General features: G+C 36.3%; 1 protein-coding gene across 7 annotated transcripts in view; it reads right to left on the bottom strand.

Moving 5' to 3' along the window:
- Chl1 (cell adhesion molecule L1 like) overlaps positions 1–21396 on the bottom strand; it is a 191482-nt gene that overhangs the window by 29672 nt on the left and 140414 nt on the right. For all 7 annotated transcript variants that reach the window (XM_004854217.4, XM_021266048.2, XM_004854218.4 and 4 more), the window contains 8 exons: positions 18160–18291; positions 13048–13188; positions 12605–12716; positions 10887–11053; positions 9272–9437; positions 5367–5491; positions 1514–1615; positions 1124–1321 (listed from right to left, as the gene is read on the bottom strand). In XM_004854217.4, the coding sequence (XP_004854274.1) occupies positions 1124–1321; positions 1514–1615; positions 5367–5491; positions 9272–9437; positions 10887–11053; positions 12605–12716; positions 13048–13188; positions 18160–18291 (1143 nt within the window). The remainder of the gene's footprint in view (positions 1–1123; positions 1322–1513; positions 1616–5366; positions 5492–9271; positions 9438–10886; positions 11054–12604; positions 12717–13047; positions 13189–18159; positions 18292–21396) is intronic.

Below are 21396 nucleotides of genomic sequence, written 5' to 3'. Positions count from 1 at the left end.
CCAGATATTTAACTAAATTCAATTGTATTTATTAATTTGAAATTTTACAGTTATTGAAAGATATCTAAGGCAGCTTTTAAATATACATGTAACTTACAGGAATAAAATAATATTTTAGAGTTATATAATTATTTCCCACTGGGTAATGATGTCTATGTCTCTCTCTCTCTCTCTCTCTCTCTCTCTCTCTCTCTCTCTCTCTCTCTATCTATCTATATCTATCTATCTATCTATCTATCTATTTACCTGCTACCTACATTTCTAAACCTGATTTTAAAAGTGTGTTTTCAGTTTAAACTTACTGAACATTTTCTGTTAGAATTCTGCTGATAGAAATACACATGACGATATGATAGAGAACAAAATTAAACCTTATGTATTAACATCCACAGTCAAGTTTTAGGAACATCAAATAGAAAGCAGTCTGTAACCATGAAATATATTCAGATTGACCCATTTTATTAGTAATAGCTAAGCAGGGAGTTTAGCGCTGTTTGATGTACATTAAAACTCATAGAAGTATCTAAATCAGTTTATTTCAACTCATTTATTCTCACTCTAAAAAGTAATTTATATCCTAGCCTCAGAAAACAACAAATATCATTTCATGACCACACTGATGCCAGAGTCAGTTCAGTAACACAAATTATTTTATCACTATAATATTTGAGATTTTAAAAAGCAGGCAATTTAGGTAGATGTGGAGATAGAAAAATACTAAATATAGAATTAGAAATAAATAATATTACACACATGGAAAATCTAACTAGGTATTGCTAATGAGTTAAAAGTTTTATTTCAGAAAATTGAATCGTTGACTTTCACTATATTTTGAACATTAATACAGAATTTACTTTATAATACTTGGTTTAAACACCATGCTCAGCTGTTGGAAAGTATTCATAGTAATGTTTCCTCATTTAGCACCTCCTCCCTCCAATTTCCTGCTTTCTACCAAACAAGTATTTAATACTTATGAGCCTCGTATACTTTGAATATTTTATTTGTTGTAACAGAACTGTTCATACTACAGACATTTAACATCCTAAGCTAACTTATAATTTTTGAAAACATATTCAAAATAAAAGAGTTTACTGGAAACCTGTTATGGGAAGCTGCATACCTGCTGGTGGTGTTTCATGGTAGTCAGAGGGCTGGCTAGGGTGGCTCTTCCCCACTTCATTTACGGCTGTGACTCTGAACTGGTATCTCACATATGGAGCTAACTGTAATAAGGCTGTAGTTTCCTTTCCTTGGACTCTAGTCAATTCCTCCCACCTTCCAGGTTCTTCTCTGTTTCCCTCAAATTCTACAATATACTCTGGCAGAAAAAAAACATAGACAAAATATTAGAACATAAGGAGTATGCTTAAGTTACATTAGGATTTATATACATAATATTGAAAGTTTAAAAGAGTATTTGAAGAAAAAATCTACTGAGTAGTTAAGAATGGCTATAAAATCAACTTTAATACTGTTGGGTAAAGAAAATAGTTATTCCAAGTCTTCCTACCACTAATATTGCTGTTGTGGTCAGCTCCAGCTTCCCAGGACAGCCGAACACTCCTGTTCTGTCTTTCAGACAACTGAAGGTTTCTGGGTGGATCTGGAACATCTAATTAACAATGAAAGATAAAAGTAAGGAAAATGTGGATCATTTCCTTAGTTTCTCTGATTCCTTCCCTCAGACACATTGTCCGTTCCTCTGCCTCTTCAGTCATAGGTCTCCACCCCAATTTATTCACATTTCACTTGTCCTACAACTACTATCTCAAATGCAAGATCCTTCAGATCCATCCCCGAGGTGGCCATATAATTTCCCTTCTCTGGTAACAGTTTTCAAGGGCTACCTTTGACTCTCTGTGGGGCATCAGAATTCTTTTAGCAATAATTTTTAAGAATGATGTTTTCTGCACACTATCTCTGTTTTACCTAAGGAACTGGGCCTAGAGATCTGCATTTGTAAACATGTTCCCTGCCCATAATTATGCAGACTGAGGTCTTGGAGATGTATTTCAAATGGATCACTTACTTTTCTTCAGCTCATAATCATTTATATACATGATTATTCTTCCTGTGGTTAAAAAAAATCTTCAAGATCAGAGAGTGTATTTTATTATCATTGCATTGCTCACAGTGCCTTGTACTTCAGTATTTGGTGAATAAATAAGTGAAAAATATAATGTCACTTAAGTGGTGAATTTAATTATATGAAAGCAATAAAAATTAGATCCTGTGATTTTAGAAAAGTAAGATGGGGAACATGACTCTACCCTTTTTTTCCCACATGTACTTTGGACTTTCATTTTAATTCTCAAGTTTAATAGCAACATTCATGCTGCTTGGCCTGGAATCCGAAGACAAATAGGAAGGCAGTTTATACAGGAAGAGGGAGGTCTGTCACTGCTCAATGTTGAGAAAGAAAGTGGAAAATAAGTAGGAGATGCCAAATACTTTAGCATTAGAGTACCTGGACATTTCCAGCACTTATAAAATAAAAGCAAGAATAAAATGAAATTAATCTCAAATGGTCATTACTTCCAAAATTTGCTGTTTTCTCAAGCACTCTAGGACAGTTATTTTTGCTCAAAAGAAATAATAAAGGTGCTACCAAGTATGTCCTTCCAGTGGGCTTTTTTCTCTCTCAATGGAAAGAACCATCTAGGGGCTCTGCTGAATATTTGCCAATTGTTGAAGATTCTCACTGATGAAAAACACTATTTCCCATTAAGAATAGAATATGTTTATTTTTAATGTATGGTCCATGATTGTGTCTAAATTTTAGGACCTTTAAGAAGAAGGTATTTCTTTAAAAGGGTTTTGAGTTTCTGAGCTCGGAGAGCTTAAAGATTTATTTTCATCATTTACTAAAAGTCCACATAGTTCTGAAGTTTCTAGAAGAAATTAATCTGAGATTAAAACCTAATCCTCTGTGAATCACATGGAGCTAGTACTGATAAACTTGGAACTGAAATTTTCTCTGAAAGCATTATGTTAAGGCTTTTGAAAATAGTTTCTGATCAAAGTAGGTTGAGCCTATGGCTTTAAAAAAAAAGATTTTCCAGCACAAAAAGTCTTTTATAAACTACATGTCCATAATCATTTATTATTAGGAACTGTTGAAATATGACATTTTTAAAACTAGAAATTGGATTAAAAGAATTGGAATGTAAATTCAATGATTTGTTTTTTTGTTTGTTTGTTTTTTGTTTTTTCTACTGGGGATTGAACTCAGGACCCTGTGCTTACGAAGTATGCGGTGGAACCACTGAGCTAAATCCCTGGCCCCAAGGATGGGGTTTTAAAAACACATCTTATCTTATAAATATTCTCCAAAAAGTATTTTGCATGATGGCACAACACCTGTAATTCCAGCACTCTGAGAGGCTGAGTAAGGAGCTCAATCTCATAAACAGGATTACAGAGCTTTTGAATGACTTAAAGACACCTTGACTCAAAATAAAAATTAAAAATGGTGATGGGAAGAGATCTCAGAGCACAGGACCTGAGTTCATTCCCCAGTGTCACAAGAAAAAACTACTATTCTAAAATGTTTAGTAGATTGCATATAAATAGTATATATGATCACAATCACAATTTATTTAAAATTATCAAAATTTAATGGGGGTAGAAAATGGTATGTTAATCAAAAGAATGCAATTTAAGTTTTGCAAGGAATTTGAGAAGGTGAGCACCACATAGTAGAAACCCAATCCCCTTGTTGGTGCCATTATTTCAAACACTTGGTGGCAAAGTCTGTGGATCCAGTTTATACCCTTTCCTTGTGCTGCCTGAAGTAAGTTCCAGTTTACTTGATATACAACTATTTTATCTGGTGAATTACTGTTGGAATAATCACCAAAGTATTACATTTTTCTGCTTGTACAATCTTATATCTTGCGTAAAGATATTGTCTTAAGTCAAACTCATATGTCTGATTTTTTTTCTCTAATAGAACCCAACCTGGTGGCCATTGGCTTTACTTGAAGAAATTCAACTTATTGACTCATTTTTCACCACCTAACTTCAAAGAGACTCAATTTTTGCTCCTAAGCCTGCTTCCCCTTAGTAATTACCTGTTGACTCCAGCAACCAGAATACTAAAGATACAAAGTCCTATTCATTACAATGACTAATTCAGATATACAACAGTGGAGCATAACTGAAAGCAAGTGGTTTTAAGAAATATTAGCAAATTAAAAGAAAGACTAAGTGGCTCTATCTGAACCAGAACAAATGGAAACTGTCATGACATCTGCAGCCTTCAGAGACCAAGAAGAAAACTCATGCATGTATGATATTTCAATAGTTTTTAATAAGGACTCCTTAAAACCATGTGAACAGGATGTCCAGGGGTTGGCTGTAGGGGTCACTTGAAATATTTGTAATGGGAGAGCAGTTACCAGAATCTCATCAGGAGGAATTGCGTGGAGATAGCCTCCCTGGAGGAGCTATAGTTTCAGCAATGGGACATAGCCAGCCTTGGGGAGGAAGGGAGCAGAATGAACATCCCTAACCTCAGATACTCCCAGGGCTACCCATGGGCCACACCAAATGAAAGCTAGAGGGCAAGTGGTTTGCTGATGCTGTCTTATAGGATGGGTTTCCAGGTCAAAGAGCTGGATAGGAAGTTGGAAAACATGCAGCAGATGGTGCAAAGCTGTTAATGTTGGTGATTTCAGGGGTAATTGCATTGATCACTGTAGTGAAATATGCAGTTTTCTAATTAGCATTATCACACACACAGTAAAAACAAACAAAACAAACAAAAGCATTTCTTTGCAGAAAGCCTGAAGTTCCTCCCTACCTTTCTTAGAACCCTGGAAGCTGAGCCTGTGGTCTGGTGGAGGGCATGACCATGGTATGTCCATTGATGGACTCTCTCCTGGAATCCAGTCTAGCCCATTTCCTCTCCTCATCCCCACTTCTCTGCACACCAACAAAGGGTAGCTCAACAGCCCTAGGTACTCATGCAAGCTTCATTTATTTTTCTGCTGATAGCATCACTTCCCTCCCACTGCTACTGACAAACTTACCCACGTAGAGAAAAGAATTAAGTATTAATTAACTTCTTTTACATGAGAAAAGGAGAAAGCATTTGAAAGTGGGGTCTATTTTTAAACAAAAAATTCTAACTATCAATATATATATATCCAAGAGCTCAAATAATTATTGGCTTTATCTCAATGGAACAACAGAACTTAATCAGCAGTGGAGAAGACATGAACAGAGAATTTTCTTGAGTTAGGAACCAAGATACATTATATACAGGTATGAGTTCCCTATGATGAATGTGATCATTATGTATATGAAAAGTGTACCAATTAAATTAATCTAAAAAATGAAAAACAAAAGAAGGGACTTACCAAGGACAGTTACTTGGGTGGCCTCAGCAATGCTATCAAGAGCAGTCTGAGCCAAGCAGGAGAAAACACCTTGATCCTCTAAAGTCACGTTAGATATGGTCAGGTTAGCTCTGTCAATAACTATCCTATCAGATGAAAAAAGATAGAATGTAAAGAGGATAGAAACACCAGAAACGTAATCCTTTCAAACATGTATATTTCCCATGGAAAAAGATGCAAGGAAGAGTCATACAAAAACTTCACATAATACAAATTTCATTAAAGAATGCTGCAGCTGGGAACCGGAGGGAAAGCATTATTCAAATATATGGTAATGTCTACCTAGCCATAAATGAGATCACATTAAAAACATGTAATCAAACTATCTGTGATACAGAGACCAGAATGGAACTGTGTACTGCCTGTCACATCTAAGAAGTACACTGCACTTTACAATAGCTAAGATTTATTTGAATAATTTTAAATTATGAGTACGAAACCCTACATAGGATTGACTGGAATGCATCTTACAAGAGCAGATTTCTGAATCCAACCCCTGCTCCACAGAATCAAAATATTTGTAAGAAATTTGATAATCTCTATTTTTGACACAGTTTTCTCTTTTCTCTGTCTCTCTACGTTTTAAGAAGTAATGTTGTGATCACAAGCTATGTGACTTATTTGAACAGTAGGTGGCAGTACAGCACTTCTTTTTGCAAATCATTTCATGTAGCTTTTTATCATTTGTTTTATTTTTGCCAATTTGCAATAGAGTTTACTACATGAAAATTGCTTTATAAATTATACCCTTTACACTATACCTGTGTATTATCAACATAGCTGTTCACATAATTTTTAAATTAAATTCCATTAAATTTAAAATATTTTCACAGCAATGGCTATTTACTTGAAATAATGTAAATAGTGTCATCCTTGCAGGAAGGGAGGAAGAATGTCTCTTAAATAATTTAAAATTTTAAGGTAAAACTTGTAAACTTTGAGAAGTTCAAATTACAGAAAATTGCTTCAGTGAAATCAAATACTTAGTTCATGACTTCTTAGGAAGAGTCTCCTCATTATTACTACTTTATAATCTTTATATTCTCCTCTCCCTTCCCCTTCATATTTTCTCTTTTTATTGGCTACTGTTTCTGAAGGGAAAAGGTCCACTCTTTCCTGGTGCTGAGGACAGAGCCCTCAAGCCCGTGCGCCATTCCCCTTTTCCTCCCATGCCCTCTGAGTCCTGGCCTCTTCACCATCCATCCCTCTCAAGTCACTGCACCCCTCCTGCAGAGCTGGCTCCTGGGTCATAAACAGTCTCCACTGCCCTTAGTAAACACAATAGAAGTTTAAGAATTCCTTCACATTCAAGCTCTTCATTTGAGTTTTTCATCACAAGTGTGTGGTTTATAGCCACCTGTTTAGAAATTCACAAAAAATTCCTTGGGTTCATTCCAGCCAAGCTAATAGGACCAAACAGGAGGCTTACTGAGGAAAGTTAAACATGGGAAGTACTGATACCACAATGAGGCACCCCATGGGCCAGAGAGACAATTCCAAACACCTACCATAGCCCTACACATGAAAGGCAAGAATTTTCCCTTCTTGTTATTTCTGTATACCTTGGATATGAAATTTAATGTCTTTCTCAGCCAAAGCTTCTGGCTCCCTGACTAGGAATAAGGAGATGGTGCCTCAGCAGAAGTTGGAAAGCAGGACTTACTGATGGTCCTCTAGAAATTTAGCAGAAATCTGTGATCACAACTCTAGGGCGATTCGGGGCAGCAGTCAAGACCAGCGATCGGCAGTCATTCCCCTCCCTCCTCATTCCTAAGCCTACTTTAGCTATGGTCACTGTTCCTCACCCCCAGTACTTGCTCAGGACAATTGGAAGAACACTTGAGTGACTTGCTCAGTCCACTCAGATAGCCAGAAGGACAGTTCAGTGTCAACAACATTATGGAGAAACAGTAAAACTAGGCCACAAGCAGATGGTGGCCAGAGCTGCTGAGTTCAGAGCCTAAATGTGCCTGTCACAGTGAGGTACAAAGTGTGGGCCTCTGATTCTCTTCCAGGTGATAGCCCAGAGATTACACGGAAGGCCTCAGTAACCAGGTGATAGTGACAAAAAAGGAGAATTTACGAAAATCTCAATAGCTGACAGATAAATTTAGAACTAATCTGAGCATAATGTAAGGATGAAGATCTCTGATGCAAAGTGCAGGCGTGCATTAATCCCTTCTTATTTCAATATAGTTGCAATACATATATTGGCTTTGCACAAACCTTTACATACATAGAAAGGATAGGAGGGAATAAATTAGTATAAAGGCTGAGACTAATGCCGTTGGATAGTGATGGTGCATTAGTGTGCACCCACCTGTGTACACAAATACCAATAGTGATAAATGTCAAGCAAGCAGCAGAAATGAGAGAAGCAGACTGGGAAATGGGTAGTACAAGTAATAATAATGAAAAAGGAGTGTGTATTTAGTATTTTCTAAGTGTTTAGTATGTTAATTCACAATATCCTAATGATGAAGTCATGTTTTTAATATTTTTCATCAGACAAAGCCATAGAACATACAATGGAGGCATAGACACATTAAGCAAATTGGGAGCACAGATGTGAATCATGACAGAGCTGAGGTTTGAACCCATAACACTGAGTATGGGTGCAGGCTTTTAATCAGGACTGTGCCCTGGTCTCATGTAAGGCATGCATATCCTATCTAAAGATTTTCAGATTTACTTTTTCACAGTAATGAATAGCAAAACCTAACCTGAAATGAGATTTGGTTACAAGATGATAAAATTTTAATTCTTACTAATACAGCAAAGTAATAAAAGAAGCAAAGCTGACCTCTAGAGGCTTGCAAAGACAGAGTAGGCATTCTGATTTTTCTGATTCTTTTCTCTCTTTGATGAACTTCATATTGTCTAGTACTATTTTGCATCTATTCATATTTTTCTTTATTTTCTCTTTTGCCTTTTCCCTGTGTTCTTTATATAAGGGTTAGAAAACTCAAAGACATGCACATAGTTCTTTAAATCCAGGGGTTTTGCATTCCTGGATTCAACCAGGAAATCTGAGTCTATATTGAACATGTACAGACATATTGCTTGTGATCATGCCCTATACAACACTGTATAATGATTACTAAATATGATTGGTAATGGAAAGATGATTTGAAGTATGCAGGAGGACAGGCATAGGTTACAGATAAATGCAACACAGTTTGCATAAGGGATTTGTGCATCCATGCATTTTGGTATCTCAGGGAGGGGGAGCTGGAACCAAAGCTCCACAGATATACAGTGAGGGCTTCACTGTCAATACTTTCTGGAAGGCAGGACTCCAGATACACCTAAGGTTCTGCTACAGGGGAGAACTCATGTGACACTAGGAGGAAGTCATGTTCTCAAAGGCAGTGCCAGATGAGGGCTCTGGCAAACACAGGAGGGATAGTGGCAGGACTGATCAGTAGCACTAATGGGGAGAGGTAGCTGTGAGAACATCAGGTGTTTTCAGAGACCTAGATCACAAAAACTGCAGTGCTATGTGATTAAGAACCAACAGATTTCTAAGCAGCACCCCTTGGGCCTAGCTCCTCCAGTCTTTCCCAGGCTTTTGTGAACACTTAGGCCCATGCAGTACATCTGCCTCAGTTACCTGGAACGGCTTCTGCTTCATGCCCTAAAAGGATGATATATGCTGTATGAAAATTCAGCAGCAAAAACAAGAAGATAAACATGTGACAGAAAAGTGAAGTAAGTACTGTATGACCTTTTAAAAATTGACTTGAACACTGAAATGTACTAATCAGTTTTTGTATTTTATCCAATATGAGCACTTTTAGCAACTTTTTAAATGTAAGGTTTTAAACTCAAGCTCATATTATAACCTACCATGATACTTTACCTACCTGCCATCTTCTGTACCATTAATTTCAAAGTCCTCTCCATCTTTACTCCAGGACAGCTTCAAACTGTGTTTCAAATGTGAGTCACATTTACTCTCACAATGTAACTCAAGAATGTGTGATTTAGGGACCCGAGGATTCTTAGGAGAAACTCTAAGTTTTGTAGCATCTGTTTTCAACAAATAAATACATTAGTTAGGAACATAAAGCACAGCTTACTTTGATACCAAGTGCCTGCAACCAAAGTTATTAATGTTATGCTCAAATCTTCATTCAAGATTTGTTCCAGTGTAATTTCCTGACATCAAATATCATTACAATTTTCTTTCTATGCAGACATAGACATCTGACAAAGTTGGATGCAAGTCTCAATTAATAGTTTAGTCATTTTTCTTAGAATTTCTTGGGCAAAGAGAGTAGTCAAAGTGTGAGAAAATGCCTCTAGCAGTTGAAAATAATATACTTTCTTCTTTCAGTGCTTCTAAGTATATAATTAAAGCATTGGAATGTAAGAGAAAAAAGTTACTTGATTTTCTATCAGCATATTTATTATTAATTCAAAAACCTGAGGTTAAATGCTAAAATACAGGCACAAACTATCAGCATGAAGGTAGGAATTAGTAAGTCAGCTCCATGAAAGTAGAGTCATTGCCTGTTTGTTACCCAGCAGATCACAGCTCCTAGAAGAGAGCTTACATGAGGCACTCTATACATATTTGAATTTCTTGTTGAATGAGCTATAGTGAATGTTACTTGTAGTTCATAAAAATAAATTAGTATCAATGACATGAGGCTCAAATATTGGCATTAAGGCTACCTTCAAAAATATCAGCTTCATTATGATCTCTTCAAAACATATAGTCGTTACTCTTTAAGGTTAATGTTTAATTTTTTTTTAGTGGAACTGGGGATTGAACACAATGCCTTTTTACTGAGCTATTTCCCCAGCTCTTTCTACATTTTTGAACTTTGAGACAGCATCCTCCTAAATTGGCAAGTTGCCCAGGTTAGGTTCAAGCTTGCGATTTCGGCCTCCCAGAAGGCTGGAATTACAGGCATGTGCCACCACATCCAGCTTTTAATAACATAAATATACTTTTAATCCATTATCTGAGACCCTAGATCCAAAATCACAAGACTAGACCTTTAATTCCAAAATTGCATCTAAGATACACTATCTAAAATTCTCTTAAGGAAATAATTAAAACTGAAAGTGTTAATAAATTAATTACCTGAAGTCCCAGACATAAAGTTTAAAGACACTGCTACATTCAATTAATAGTAATAAGTGTATGTTTTACTAAACATTCTCCCCTAATTTTTAATTTAAAATAAAAACATCAATTTTATGCCAAGAGACACCAATTAATAAGTGTAATAGGGAACTTTTAAATGGTCCTGGCCATCCAATACCGAAATCTTTCTTACAGTTCTTTAACATCATGGACACGTCATACCCTGTCATGCTTACTACAGTCATTTAGATGAAATGCAATCTATAACTTTTGAGAAAGGATCTAAAGAATCTTAACAGCAACTCAAACTTCAATCAGGCTGTTTCATTTGGGGAAAGGAAGACAGACTCAATCCATGCAAAATAAAAATGAAATAAAAGTACTTCTAATATCCAAATTGGCGGTGACTGCAGTTTTTCCTATAGCATTTTCTACCCAACAAGAGTATGACCCTGCATCTTCTTCGGTGGTTCCAAGGATCTGTAATGTACCATTTTCATGGATACGGTACCGCCTGCCTTCAAGGGCTTGTGCTTCATCCATCCTCTGCCTATGGGGAAGGGAAACAAAGCGAAAATAAATTCGGAGTGGGGCTGGTTTGGAAACTCTTTTGTTATTTGTCACTGAAGTCATTTGGACTCATCTCTTCTTCAGGAGCTTTGCAAACCTTTTGAAATGTTCCACTGGGTTTTACACCTCCTCAGAATTGGCCATGGATATATATCGTTTCTGCTCAGATAAATTGCAGCTCAAAGAAATCCAATCTCTGCTCTACACTTCAGGTGTCTTCCTCATAGCTGTCAGCATCATTCTGCATCTGTCTTCAGAGATTAATAAATTTTTCTGCCTTACTGGTGTTGAACTCTTTAGTTAATGATTCCTCCAGCGTGTTAAATAGGAAAGCCAGTAATTGAAAGGAATAATAAACCTCCTGCTGTCCTGGGAGAACACTGGTCATTCAGAAATATTATAAGGCAGGAAGTTTTACTTCTTTTGTGGAAGTGGATTACATTTATTCTATCAACCCCAGAAATATTTTCTTCTATACTCATCCATTTTCCTTGTATTTCTTGTCACTACTTGATTCACTCTGCACATTTCACAACATGTGACTGCTTGAACTCCAAATTGCAAAGGGCAAACTGTGGATGCTGCTCAGAGGCTTTCACAGGGTGGAGTCCAGGCTAAAGGGAGAGAGGAGCTTTCCTCATAAGTGAAACTGTGGAGGGTGCTCAACATTTAAATAAGAAGCATCAATGATATCTTAGATTTTTTTTCCAGTACTGGGAATTGAACCCAGGTTCTTCACATTGAGCTACATTTCTCACCCATTTTAAACTTTTTTTTTTAATTTTGAGAGTCTTATTAATTTGCTAAGGCTAGGGTCAAACTTGTGATTCTCATGATTCAGTCCACCAGAGTACAGAGATTACAAGCATGCACTACCACACCTCAGTTACTGGAATATTTTTAAATTAAAAAATGCAAAAATAACATGCTGAACAAAATATCACAACTTCAATTTTAAGTATAGACAAGATCTGACTCTGCACTTTCATGCCCTGGTTTCACTTCACACTACGCCGTGTCCTACAGAGCAATGGCACAATTATCCAACAGCAGTTGAATCTTTTGGAGTAAAGTAACCAATATAGCAGATTCATCAGATAATGTGTTTGGACTAAGTACACCAATTAAAATATTGAAATGAAAAGCAAAATGAATGTTGATAAAGTTTCAACATCTGTGTTTGGAATTAAATGCTGGCTTAGATAATGACAACAGTAAAGTAAAATATGACCTTATATTTCCCCATAATTAAAAATCAAATCTATCTTTAAAATTATCTAAGGAGTCACTTTAAATCTTTACTTTTCTTTATGAATACAAATGACTTTTGCTTTTTCACCATGTGAGAAAATCTTAGAAACCTACCCAATGTTTTCAGGAGAGACAGGCTATTAAGTTTGCTTCCTTATTTCTCAGAGGTACTGACTCCATATAACAACATGGATACAATGCAACCCATCAAATGATGAATGAAGAAACAAGGCAAAATCTACCCGAGACATTCTCTTAAGAAAACAGCATGGCAGCTTACCAAGTCACTATTGCCTCTGGTGAGGCAAAGTATTCACAATGTAGGAAAGCACTGTACCCAATCACAGTGGCATAATTTTCTTCATCTTTTGTTTGTATCAGTGGAATAACATCTATTCAAAAGGAACAAAATACAGTTTTAAAGATTCATGAAAAAACTAATAATATATTACGTATAAAAATTTCTATGTCCTCACCATATGGACAAAAATGGAAGACAGCTAAATATTACAGTGCAATGATTTAAATTCAAAAGTGTCTAAACTCAATACATTCTGAAAGTAAAATTTCACTGTGAAGCATTAAGTCCACATGTAAAGTGAAAGATCATTTTTTTTGGCCTATGTTTTATATGCCAAGCATTCAACTGGTGTTTGTGACTAGTCGCAACTAAGGATTTTCCTTCAGAAAAGAATGAGTTATTCTACTCTTAGGTGTGCTCACCTACAACATCAATATTGGCATTGGCAAGGACAGTTCCATGGATGTTTGAGGCTTCGCACTGGTACACAGCAGTATGATTTGGATGTAGGTTGGTAAAACTAACTTCCCTGGGGAAGACAACATCACCCGCAAATAGATGATCTGAAAGTGATTAAAGAATGTCAGTATGATAAAGAATAGGAGATAAAATATTTATATACCATTTATTAAATGTGTCACACAGTATTCATATTTTAAAACCAGGTTAGGGTGAATAATAGTTCACTGAAGCCAATTTATAGGCTTTCTTAACATCAACCATGGACTTTTCTTTTCAGATCCTTTTATATTTTCAGTCTTCTTTCAAATTAACATTTATTGTCAGAATATCTGTTGATCTATAAAACAGCTCATTGCCTCTCTGTATCTCTACTCACAATAAGATTCCAAATTATCTGCCTGGTACTCAACTTCCACTATGAACTGACTCTCATTTACTCTTTTGAATTTAGATCTGAATTTTACACAGCACAAAGCGCATGGGCAACACAAAGTGATCCTCCCAATCTACCAAAACTGCTTGTAGCTTTCGCCTTTGACACTTAGGTTCATGTTTCATTTCTCAGCCCTTCTACATCATTCATTTAATATGCCTTGCTTTATTGTGTAACTACTTCAGATAGATTGCTTATAATTTTGCACTTTCCCAGCAAGAAAAAAACCCTCCTTGATAGCAAGGAGGTCTTCAATTTTTTTTTCAATAAATTCTATCCTACCCCTGATCATGGAATGATCTTTGATAATGAGAGCATCTAATATACCTGCTTTATTTATTAAGAGCTAAAGAACTCTGTTGTATGTTGCCCATTTCGTTGACTCTTCTCAGAGCCTCATGTATTAACATTTACACAACTGTTTTGAAGGTAAGTTTCAGAAAAGCTGAATGATATTGTCTATAGCATTTGGCAATTTTTCTGGCTCCAATCCCATGCCTTTGCTATGACTCTACAACAACAACAACAAAAAGCAGTGGAAATAAAAGCATATTGGCTAGGAATGTTGAGTGAGGGGCAAACATGTAAAAAATGTTCTAGTTTAAATGACATTATTAGATCACCAATATTATTTTCTAATTGTGTTTAGTTTGTGCCAAATAATCAGTAAATTTTAGATTTTAGAAAACATGAGATATGATATATCAATAGGAGATTTTTCTTGTGTATTCTTTTCCCATGGAGTCATGAATAAAGACATTTTTCACTTGACTATGAACTCCCAAGGTCAGTGCCTTGTCTATGTGGTTGTGTGGAATGTACCCAGCTCTTGAGAAGTAGCTATCACAGAGCAGGTAGAAAGTAAAGATATGGTCAAATTACTGAAAAAATTACATTGGTCAGGATTTTATTGAAGAAGGATCTCCATAAGGAGGCAGAACAAAATAGCACATGAAAGATGTCCAGGAGCTCACCCACAGAATTTGTAAATATAATATTGTACATGTAAAAAGCAACATTTTAGAAGTAACTAAGATTAAAGCCGTTGAGATTGGAGATTGGAAAATCCTCCAGGATACTGGGGTTGGCCCAGTGTAGCTATACAGTTTGTAAGTCAGAAAAACCTTTCCTGGCTGTGGCTACATGAAAGGAAGTTGTGACTACGGAAAGAAAGGTCAGACACATGCAATATTGCTGGCTTTGAAGAAGGAGGAAGAGCATTCTGGGCCACAGAATACAAACAGCCTCTAGAGGCTGGAAAAGGCAAGGCAAGGGAGATTCTCTTCTAGAGTCTCCAGGAAGGAACACAACGTTGATAACACCGGAATTTTAGCCCACCAAAACTTGTGCTAAACTTCTGGCCTACAGAGTTGCAAAACAGAAAATGTGTACTATTTTAAATCACTAAACTTCTGGTAATTTATTAAAGCAACATTAGAAAGCCAATAAAATACTTTCGGACAACTTATCACCTATTCTGAGTATCAACAAGATGAATAATTCTTTCAAGTTCTTTAGGTCTGAACTCAGGGTGCTGCAAAATCCTGAATGTTTAATCTGATCCTGTGCTCCCATGCTGCATACTCAGAGTCTTTAGCCTTATAGAGTTAGCCAGGTCACCCCCTTTAGTTTTTCCTTTTGCCTTTAGCCCCATGACAAGCTCTGAATCTATACAACATTGTAGAAGGAAAAATGAGACTGTGGTTTCATGTTTGAGATGAAAAACAACTCACATTGCTCAAGTTGGCCTTCCAGGAATGCCATGGAAATTGCACAATATGCCACATACTGGCAGAAGATTGTAGTTCTGGGGATTCAAAGGAACTACGTTTTTTTTATGTTCCCAAGCAAAATATTCTAGTCCTTACATAATTCAGAAATTGTCAATGTTTCTTTCAACAGATTGATGGAAAATAATGCAATACAGAGGGAGAGAGCAGTGCTTTGGACTTAACTCACTTCTGGGCTCCATCTCTAGCTCTAAATTTACTTGGATTATATCCTCAAGGTAGTAATATAACCTCTGTGAGCCTTAGTTGCCACATCTGCATACTTTGGAATAATAAAATATATACTTTTAAACTTGCAGTACATTTCAGAAATACCGGATGCTGAGCGTGTAAAATTGGAAAGCAGTATTCATTTTTCTTGAATTTTGAAATAAGACATATATTATAGTTTTAGGATATAATTTCTAAAACTATAAGTTCAAAGAGATTTTACACCCTTTAGTCAGCCCACTGTCATCACACACCATAGACTATACTGAGGCTCTCGGAGAGCTGTACTCAAGAGTTGTGGCAAGAACACCAAACTTGGGATCTCAGGGTGTGACTTTGTTTCCAGATCTGTCAGAAGTTGATTTTCAGCCATGGTCTTATCATCCATTAACGAACCTGTTGGCTCTACTTTGAGAATAAATCAAGGATCACTACTACAACTGATATCTAACCCAAGGCTCCAGCATCTTTCAGATAGCCTCTGACTATAGTCACATAGGAAAGTCTCCATTCACAAAACATGTGAAAACATGAATGATATCATGTCACTACCCTTCTGTTTAAAATCTTATAAGAGGTACACATCTACTTCTGAAAACACCCCAAGTCCCCACATGGACTTCACCTTCATCTGAGCTCTGGTGCCTTCACCTGTGGGTGATCTCATACCTAGCACTGCCTTCTTCTCACTCCCTCAGCCCCAGTCAGAATGCCTCCTTTCTTTTTCTCAGCAAGCTAAACACAAATTAGAGGGATTCTGTACACTCGCTGATCTCTCTGCCCGGTAAGTATTTTTGCAGTTATTGGCATGGTTGAACTCCTTCCCTCCTTCAGGTCTCAATTCAAAGGTATCTCATCACAAGACTCTCACATGATATTATAATAATATAGCAAACCAAGGTCCTGATTCTCCCTTCACTCTTCTCCTTACCTAGCTATTTTGTATATTAGTACACATTGTAGTGTGTACTCATGGGCTTATTTGTCTAATTACTGTCTCTAGTTGCTAGAATATTAGATCTGGTAGAGCAGGGATTATGTCTGTTTTATTCACGGCTACATCCCAAGCAATAAGCCACTTCCCAACACATAGGAGGTGCTCAATAAATACCATTATATGAACAAATTTGTCAAGCTCACATGTTAGTACCTCTTTTGTAATTTTCTTTTGCCAATTTGTGAATGCCTCTCATAAACAGACAAGCACCAGCCAAATTTAAAATTATACAATTGTGTACATTCCAGAGATTCTACATTTCTTATTCTAGCAATCTTAGCTTTCTTTATAAACAAAAATGGATTTCACATTTTTTCATTTGTCATTCTGTTCTCTAAAGAAATGAGGAAAAGTCTCAAATTTGAAGATATTAATAATGAGTGCTAAGATTCCCTGAGGGTTTATTATGTGCAAATAATAACAATAAACAATGCTTTGAGTTGGCTGCTTTTGTGGCAGATTCTGTGCTGAACCTTCTCTGAGTGGTGTCCTCTTTTTTTCAGATAAAAACCCTGAGCTACTGCTATTTTTGTTTCCTCTTTTTACTGACGAGGAAATTGGTTTTCTAGGCTCATTAACATTCCCAATCATAAGGGTAGTAAATGGCCAACATGCAAACACAGGAAGTCTAGCTCCAGAGTTTATAAACGACCACAGTGCTTACACAAAAATCATTGCCCTAGGTGACTGACTCTATTTTTATCTCCATTTTGAAGTTTTAAAAACTTGAGCTTGGAAAGAATCACTAAGAAGGTAGGCAAGGCAAGTACACAGCCTAGATAGGATCTCAGGTCCATGGACATCCAGGAGGTCCACCTAACATGTACAAGTCCTGGATCAAGGAACAAATGGCAGCCATATACATAACCTACTATTGTACTGATTCTCAGTAAAGCTAATCAACTGACACATAAAATATATTGTCTCTTCCTGCCTGAACAAATGCATTAAAAAATAACCTGAGTTCTGGGTTCAAATTGAGGATTTGGGAACTTGAGCTCCATTTTGGGGCACGGACAACTAAGGAAATTGGGCCCTCAGTCCTAGACCTTTCTGGCCTTCCCACTACATCTGAAGAGGACTCCAAAGGACTGAACAAGAAAATTTCACATCATGGATACTGGAACTTGTCGAGAATAGTAAGGTATGAAGCACAGACTCAAGCTGGGCATGTCTCCTTGTCTCTGGGTTTTTTTAAATCATGAAGCAAAGTGTGACCAGAGGATATCCTGGAGCCCAGGACAGAGAGAGCTGTTGTCTGAATCTAAGAGAGGTCTTGACGTCCCAACTGTGCTGTCAACCAGCCAGTCACTGTATCCATCTTAGGGGGACAGACAACAATGGGCCTCCACCTTTGAAGCATCCTCTTGCCTCTTCAGTTGCTGCTTTATTTAACCTCATTTTTCCGAGTAATTAATGCAACCACCTAACCTTATAAACACTACGGCTTTTCCATGGTTATCAGGTCTCAAGATCAAATTGCTCATAAAGAGTCAACTTCTGACTCCTGGTTAGATCTGTTCTGTCAACACAGTAATGTCCTAGTCTCATTTTTGCACAGTATCAGGGTGTCTAATCATGAATTATCCAGCCAATCACTCTCCCTTCTTCCTTGTGTTTTACTAGTGGAGGTTTTACTCACTGCCAATCGGGAAGCCATTGACTCTCCATTTGATTGTGGGTTGCGGTTCTCCTTCAGCTTCACACAACAAGATGCCGCTGCTCCCGGTGCTGTACACTCCACTCTCAGGTTTCTTTCTCCAGCGAGGAGGCTCTGGAAACAAAGTGAAGATTTTTTTTCAGAGATTCTACTCAGAGCCAAAAGATCCAAAAATGTTAAGGTTGTTATTTCTACTAGCCACCAGCAGAGGGCAGAAAACACATGTTATTTCATAGTAGGTACTGCAGTTCTTTTTTTGGTAACGATATTGCAAAAAAAAGGAGGGCATTTTATGTGCAGTACAGTGTGTGTATGTGTGTGTGTGTGTGTGTGTGTGTGCGCGCGCGCGCGCGCTTGCTTACTTAATTTGGACTCTAAGCATGTATAATAAATTACGTACTAAAAATAGTTATACAATCACTTTATTTAGCTTATCTATTTCATTCACTGAAAATGTGGGAGAAAGAACAGATGGTAAATTCATCAGTACCGGCTACAAGTTATTCTCAAGTTTCAGTATGTTATCGGAGAAAATTGACATTCTAGAAATGTATACAAAACTTTTTAAATAAATGTAATTAAATTTTTCAACATTTTTAAATTGCTGGTTTTTAATGACTTTGTCTTTTATATTTAATTATCTGTACTTATTTATTAATCAATTCGTGTAATATTATATCCTAGAGATTTTGTTTTTATAAAAGATAGATACAGAAGCTTAAAAGCAACATTTGACTTTTTACCCTCAACGCGATAGAGGAAATACAAAATTACTTGCATCTTTCTAGGAACTAATGCTCCAACAGTATAATTCCGAGTAGTGTTTCAGAACAAAAGGAGGCGTTTTTATTTAGTTCAAGCACTACTGCCATATTTTGTCACCTCTAGGATATTATTATGCCAACAATGAATAAAAGATTTAATGAAAGTGTGGATGGTTTGGATGATTTGTTTTCAGTGAAAATTCACAAAACCTGCAGGTAGTAAGTAATTCCCATCACCTACTTCTGGGTTATTTTCCTCAAGACATTTTAGATTTCTATTTGGGCTTCTATTCAAAAAGGAAAATCTTTAAATATGTATTAAGTGATAATATCTTTTAAATCTTTTTATATAAAAGAAAAAAGGATATGTGAAATATCGATGAAATTACCAGAAGAAACAAAAATATACAAATAACTCTGCCAAGTTCAAGTTTGAGCAAGAGAAATGTCTTTGTAATTGTTCCACAGGGTGTGGATTTAATTGTTAAATTCCAAGTTAAATACCTGTATTAATAATCCATTAATCTGTGGCTATTTAGTCACTTAGTTTAAAATCCAATTGTCTGAATTATAAATGGTGAATTAATTTTTGAGGTAATGGTGATGGGTGTTTTTGTTCTACATTTTTATGTTTTTGCTCTCTTTCTAGTCTTATGTGAGAACCATAGAATTAAACACTAGTAAGTTAGAAAAAAATGTTCCATGAACATAAAAATTATCATGATAATTAAAAATTTTCAAAGCTGTGACTACTGCTTCCAGAGAATATACAAATACAAATCATATAATGATGATATTTGTCTAAATTTTAACATATGATAAAATTTGATTTATATCTCTATTCCCTTCCTGTAAATTTTATTAATCTCTTGGTGGCTGCATTAAGATCTATTAATGTTCAGGCTGGATGGAGACTTCAGATATCATCTCATCCAATCCTGTCACCTTACAGACTAATCTTCCCAGGGTTATCAGTAAAGAACTCCCATTTCCTGTCCCAGCTACTCCACAGGTCTGTGGACAGTAGCAGCACTGAAGCCATATGGTCAGCTTCTAGTTCACTGCCGTTTTAATAATTTTGGCCCGAAATAGTAATCAAGGTCCATTTAGCTTACCAAATGTTGCTTTGCGCTTCCAAATCTAAGCTCCCAGTATCTATTAACTGACCCAAGAAGTTGCAGGCATGCAGTAGGAATCATCATTAAACTTTGCCTTAACCTTACTTCATATGCTTTATGAACCCTTAGACAAGGGAAACATTCCTATTTGTGTTTCTTTTGCCCATTGCTTCTGCAGAATTAAGCTGGTCCTGAGCAGAGGTAGACTTTGCTGCATGATTTGAAAGAGACTCCCAGCCTGTCTGGAGACTACACTCACTTCCAGCCCAAGCCGATGTCAATAGTGAGAATCATCCACCTGGTGACCTCCTAAGAGCCAGGGAGTAATCTTACTCTGCTTGGCATAATGTCTGGTACAAAACAGACACACCTATAGAGTACTATTAAGTTGAAATGCAAGGATAAATTCCCCAATAACTTCAGTAAAAAAGACAAAAAGAGGAGGGATGGCACCTTGGATAGGAGGAAATAACTACTTTCTAGTCATTTGCTCTCTCATAATTGCATGCATTTATTGAACATCTTAGCTAGTTGGTGCTTAGTATTCTAAAGCAAGCATAATAAGCTTGAGAACATGTCCCTTGAGATGGAAAATTTTGGATGATTGAGGTACAGGCCAGAGGTAAGCAAGAACAAAGAGCAAACAGATTTTTTCTGAGGTAAGAACATCCAACTGTGTTCCTGAAAGGTAGATCTCCTAAAGAACATGAAAAGAAAAGACTTGGGAGAGGGAAAGGGAGAGGGGGAGGGAGAGGGAGAGGGATAATAAAAACTGAAAATATTGTGGGAAAACCATGTATTATTCTAAGATTCACAAGTGACACAAATGACATATGTTGAAGTTTTACCCACTTCACCATAATTGTAAACAAAAAATTTGATGATAAATCTACCTCATGCTGCTGAAAATAGAGACAAAATATCTGAATATGGAGAATGTCATAAGCAAGCTAGTAAGAGTTGCTTAGCACTAGAAGAAAGGCAAAATTAAACAGGAAATTTGATTCCCACAAATCAAAACACAATTAGTATGTTTTTAGTAAAACAATTTTTTTACAAAAATTAAATTATTAGGATCATAAAAAGTTGGCTTTAATTGTTACTTTTTAGGAGGATTTCTTTTTGAAAATGTGGTTTTATTAACAATAGCAGAATTGAATTGCACTGGAGTATGGGACATCCTTTTAAAATACACAAAAATTTGAATTATATTATGGATATATAATTATTAATAAATGATTGCTATTAAGTTGCTTTTAAAAATCTGTTGAAATGTGATTAAGATTATATTTTGATTTCTGAGTGTAGAATATTTCTAGTGCTATTTTAATATATTT

The sequence above is a fragment of the Heterocephalus glaber genome, unplaced genomic scaffold, assembly GCF_053883595.1.
Source record: "Heterocephalus glaber isolate CG9 unplaced genomic scaffold, H.glaber_assembly_v1.0 deba00001472, whole genome shotgun sequence".
In the NCBI taxonomy this organism is placed as follows: Eukaryota; Metazoa; Chordata; class Mammalia; order Rodentia; family Bathyergidae; genus Heterocephalus; species Heterocephalus glaber.
The sequence above is the reverse complement of the archived record's forward strand: the minus strand, read 5'-3'. Positions and strand labels throughout refer to the sequence as shown.